The sequence below is a fragment of the Thalassophryne amazonica genome, chromosome 7 (genome assembly GCF_902500255.1).
Source record: "Thalassophryne amazonica chromosome 7, fThaAma1.1, whole genome shotgun sequence".
In the NCBI taxonomy this organism is placed as follows: domain Eukaryota; kingdom Metazoa; phylum Chordata; class Actinopteri; order Batrachoidiformes; family Batrachoididae; genus Thalassophryne; species Thalassophryne amazonica.
Genome location: NC_047109.1, coordinates 87,365,356 through 87,369,233, shown reverse-complemented (window position 1 = coordinate 87,369,233; position 3,878 = coordinate 87,365,356). Strand labels below are relative to the sequence as shown.

General features: G+C 37.9%; 1 protein-coding gene across 3 annotated transcripts in view; it reads left to right on the top strand.

The window, feature by feature from the left end:
- The window catches only part of gra (granulito), an 18,805-nt gene extending 17,326 nt beyond the window's left edge, over positions 1-1,479 (top strand). For 2 of the 3 annotated variants that reach the window (XM_034174939.1, XM_034174941.1), the window contains exon 7: positions 908-1,479. In XM_034174939.1, the coding sequence (XP_034030830.1) occupies positions 908-935 (28 nt within the window). In that variant the 3' untranslated portion in view covers positions 936-1,479. Of the gene's footprint in view, positions 1-903 lie in introns of all 3 variants that reach the window. The other variant, XM_034174940.1, reaches the window with a different exon arrangement.
- Positions 1,480-3,878: the final 2,399 nt, after the last annotated feature.

Below are 3,878 nucleotides of genomic sequence, written 5' to 3'. Positions count from 1 at the left end.
AACTTTAGGCTGTGGTTAGAACATGCTGAACTTTTTTGTAATCCTTTTGTTTCCACAAATAATGAGGTATACTTTCAAGTTTAATCCCTGTGTAAATGTCTGGTTAACACACTGACCGTCTTACATTTTTGTGTAGGCCAGGGTACACAGACTGGATTGTAAGTGCCAGTTTTCTGTCTTAAGTGGTACTCAGAGGTTGTTTGGCCTTTGGAGGAGTCATCCATCTTTGAAAGTAAAATTCACATAATTTTTTACATTTAATAAAACAAATTTATGTGTTACAGGCTTCAATTTGAGGAATGTACAATTAGTGAATAAATAAAACACTAAAGGCTCCACCCTCTATGACCCTTAATTGGAATTTGTGGGTGTAGAAAATTAATGAAATTAAATACAACCAAAAGTGGATTTGCAATATTGTTTGTACTAGTCAGACGTCCAGCTTTTTTTTGGTCTCAGGTTCAAGTTCACTCAACAAAAATATAAACGCAACACTTTTATTGTGGGCAGTCTAAGGCACACCTGTGCACTAATCATGGTGTCTAATCAGCATCTTGATATGGCACACCTGTGAGGTGGGATGGATTATCTCAGCAAAGGAGAAGTGCTCACTATCACAGATTTAGACTGGTTTGTGAACAATATTTGAGGGAAATGGTGATATTGTGTATGTGGAAAAAGTTTTAGATGTTTGAGTTCATCTCATACAAAATGGGAGCAAAACCAAAAGTGTTGCGTTTATATTTTTGTTGAGTGTAAATACCAAAGCCCACACCAAGCTGTACAATCATAGTTTAATTTTATTAGTGTTTTTTCCTTCATTATATTCAGAAAAGAATCTTGATGATAATCATGTCACAGACATAGAGTAAAATAACAACGTATTAATATTTTGTCTCTCTTTCAGGGTTGCAGAAAGCCTTAATGCAGCTTAAGAAATTAGCACAGATGTTTGGTGTTCATTCCAGAGTGTGTTTTGTGGTGTTTTATATTTCTTTTATTGTTGAATTTAATTTAAGTTGATATTGCTGTATAGTTGTTTTTGTCTACACTAACATTTTGAAGTTAACTGACATGTACTAACATGAAACACCACTTTAAGTGTGACTAAATGTTTTTTTTTGCTTGTGTTGTGTGAGATTTTGACTGTAGATGGTTATTTATATATTGCATGGTTTTCCAAATACTTATTTGACAAGATTTTGCAATGTTGAAGTCAGAACTGAACACATTTTAGTTAAAGAAATGTGGGAGGGGACAAAAAATGCAGTTTTGCTCAAACCTCCTTCCTTAACACAAATAATTGTCAGTCATCTCTGAAGTCAACATGATGTTTGACACCAGCTGTTTGCTGCATTCTGATCTCATACACTGTAACTTTGTGAGCCATTTCCGGTAATAAAGAACAGGTTGACTGTCAGTTTTCAGGCTTCATTTATAACCTTTGCATACACTCAACATGGGACCTGAAAGAGGCATATGCCACTTCCTACTCAAATGTTATGATCTAGAGACAAACGTGATGGCAAAAATGTGCATATCTGTACAGAAGTCAACCATATGTAAGTATTCACACCCTTTGCTCAATACTTTGTTGATCTACTTTTGGCAGCAATTACAGCCTCAAGTCTTGAATATGATGTCACAAGCTTGATGCACCTTTCTTTGTGCAGTTTTGTCCATTCCTCTTTGCACCACCTCTCAAGCTCCGTCAGGTTGAATGGGGAGTGTCGGTGCACAGCCATTTTCAGATTTCTCTCCAGAGATGTTCAGTCGGATTCAGGTCTGGGCTCTGGCTGGGCCACTCCAGGACATTAACAAAGTTGTCCTGAAGCCACTCCTTGATATCTTGGCCGTGTGCTTAGGGTCATTGTCCTGCTAAAAGATGAACTGTCACCCCAGTTTGAGGTCAAGAGCTCTCTGGAGCAGGTTTTCATCCAGGATGTCTCTGTACATTGCTGTATTCATCTTTCCTTCTATACTGACTCGTTTCTCAGTTTCTGCTGCTGAAAAACCTTCCCACAGTATGATGCTGTCACCACCATGCTTCACTGTAGGGATGGTGCCTGTTTTTTGTTGTTGTTGTTTTTGTTTTGTTTTTTAAACATGACGCCTGGCATCAGGGCTGGACTGGGGAAATTTTTCAGGCCGGGCATTTTTAACCAAGACCAGGCCACCACCAGGTATCGAAGGGGAAAAAAATTAAGCCTGCTGTAACAGTGTGGGTTTTTTTTTTTTGGTCCCTTAACCGATCAATGTGCACCAGGAGACATATACATTTTAACACTATAAGAAGCATTATGAAAAGTTCTCCCGAAATACAGTTATCATAGGCTTATCAAAAGTACGATCTATTGACAGTAGGTCACATTACTTTTTAGACATAATAAGCCGTCATTTCATTCAGCCTTGTTACTTAAATTTAGGAGCAGAAATTATATAAAAACATTTGTTATAGAAATACTGTAGGCTATACTATAAATTATCATTACTTATGTGATACAATTCAACATATAAAGCAAGAAATGACTGGATGACTGGATACAAAGGTTGAACTTTTGAAAGTGCAATACACAAAAAGGCCACAAGATGGAGACAGTTGTCTCTCGCTACAAGTAACATCAAGGATTTCTTTTATTACCAATTTGTGTTGCTAATCAACTTAGAGAATGACTCAATTTAAAGTAAAAGGTATGTGAAATTATGCCAGGACTTGGGAAAATACATTTTAGACAGGGATGCCGTTATACCATGCCACCGCACCGTAGACTGTGCAAAACAGCATACTTCGTAGGACCGATGCACGACCATCACACATAGAATAAAGAATAAAGAAACAACCTGGCGGCGACAGCATGGTACCTAGCCATGCACACCATTTGCACAGATTACATTGCCAGGCTAGGTTACGTGACTGGCAGAGTTAGCACGAATGAAAATAATATCCAACATTAATTCATACCTGAGTGACCCAGTTAGACAGCACTTTACTTTGGACCAGAAGATCAGAATGTCTCTCACACACAGATGTCTGATTTATGAACAAGTTAGGTTGCTGTTCATTAATTAATAGCTGAAGTTAACCTTCACTTATCATCATGGCTGTAGTGGTCCCTGCCTCACTTTATAGTCACCCTTTCTTGACTTCAATGAAAATATATACTTGTTTTATAAAAAGTAAAATAAAGACCTCTTTCTTGACCTCATATTTAACTGTTGACAGCACTGTAACAGTAAAACATATTTCTAACCTACATTGTTAATAAATGTAACTATTAAATTCTTTCTAACATTTAAATTTTCTCTAAACATTTTACTTGTCGAAATTATTAATATTTTAAGTAGTATTAGTAGTTGTAGTAAAAAAAAAAAGGCTTTAAAACTGGACCTTTAATCTAGGGGTGTTGTGAGGGTGGGACATCCTTGCCCCACACCCCCATTCCATCTGGATTCGCCCCTGCTTTGGCGTTTGAGCACAAAGAATGGATAACATTTATTTATGTAGAAAACATGACCAGATTTACAGGTCAGAAAGTTTTATTGCGTTTTCACATCATGCGCTCCCCAGAAAGAGAGTTTAGATGCATTTGAGTGGAAAATAGTGTTAGTTGTTGATGCGTAGCGGAGGATCAGCTGTTTTAACGTGCAGATACGGAGCGGCTCAGCTCTAAATAAAGCACACTGCACTCTGACCCGCCCTGACTGATTTGTGTACAGGCCGTGCACGAGTACAGAGGATTTAACACAGACCAAATGTAGGTGGAACACTTTAGGATCACCCAGACAGCTGTCAGAATGCAGTGAGAATATGACAAACGCTGTTACATTGACCTACGAGTGAGGTCCGATTGCAGGTGGAGGAAATATATTCCAACAGC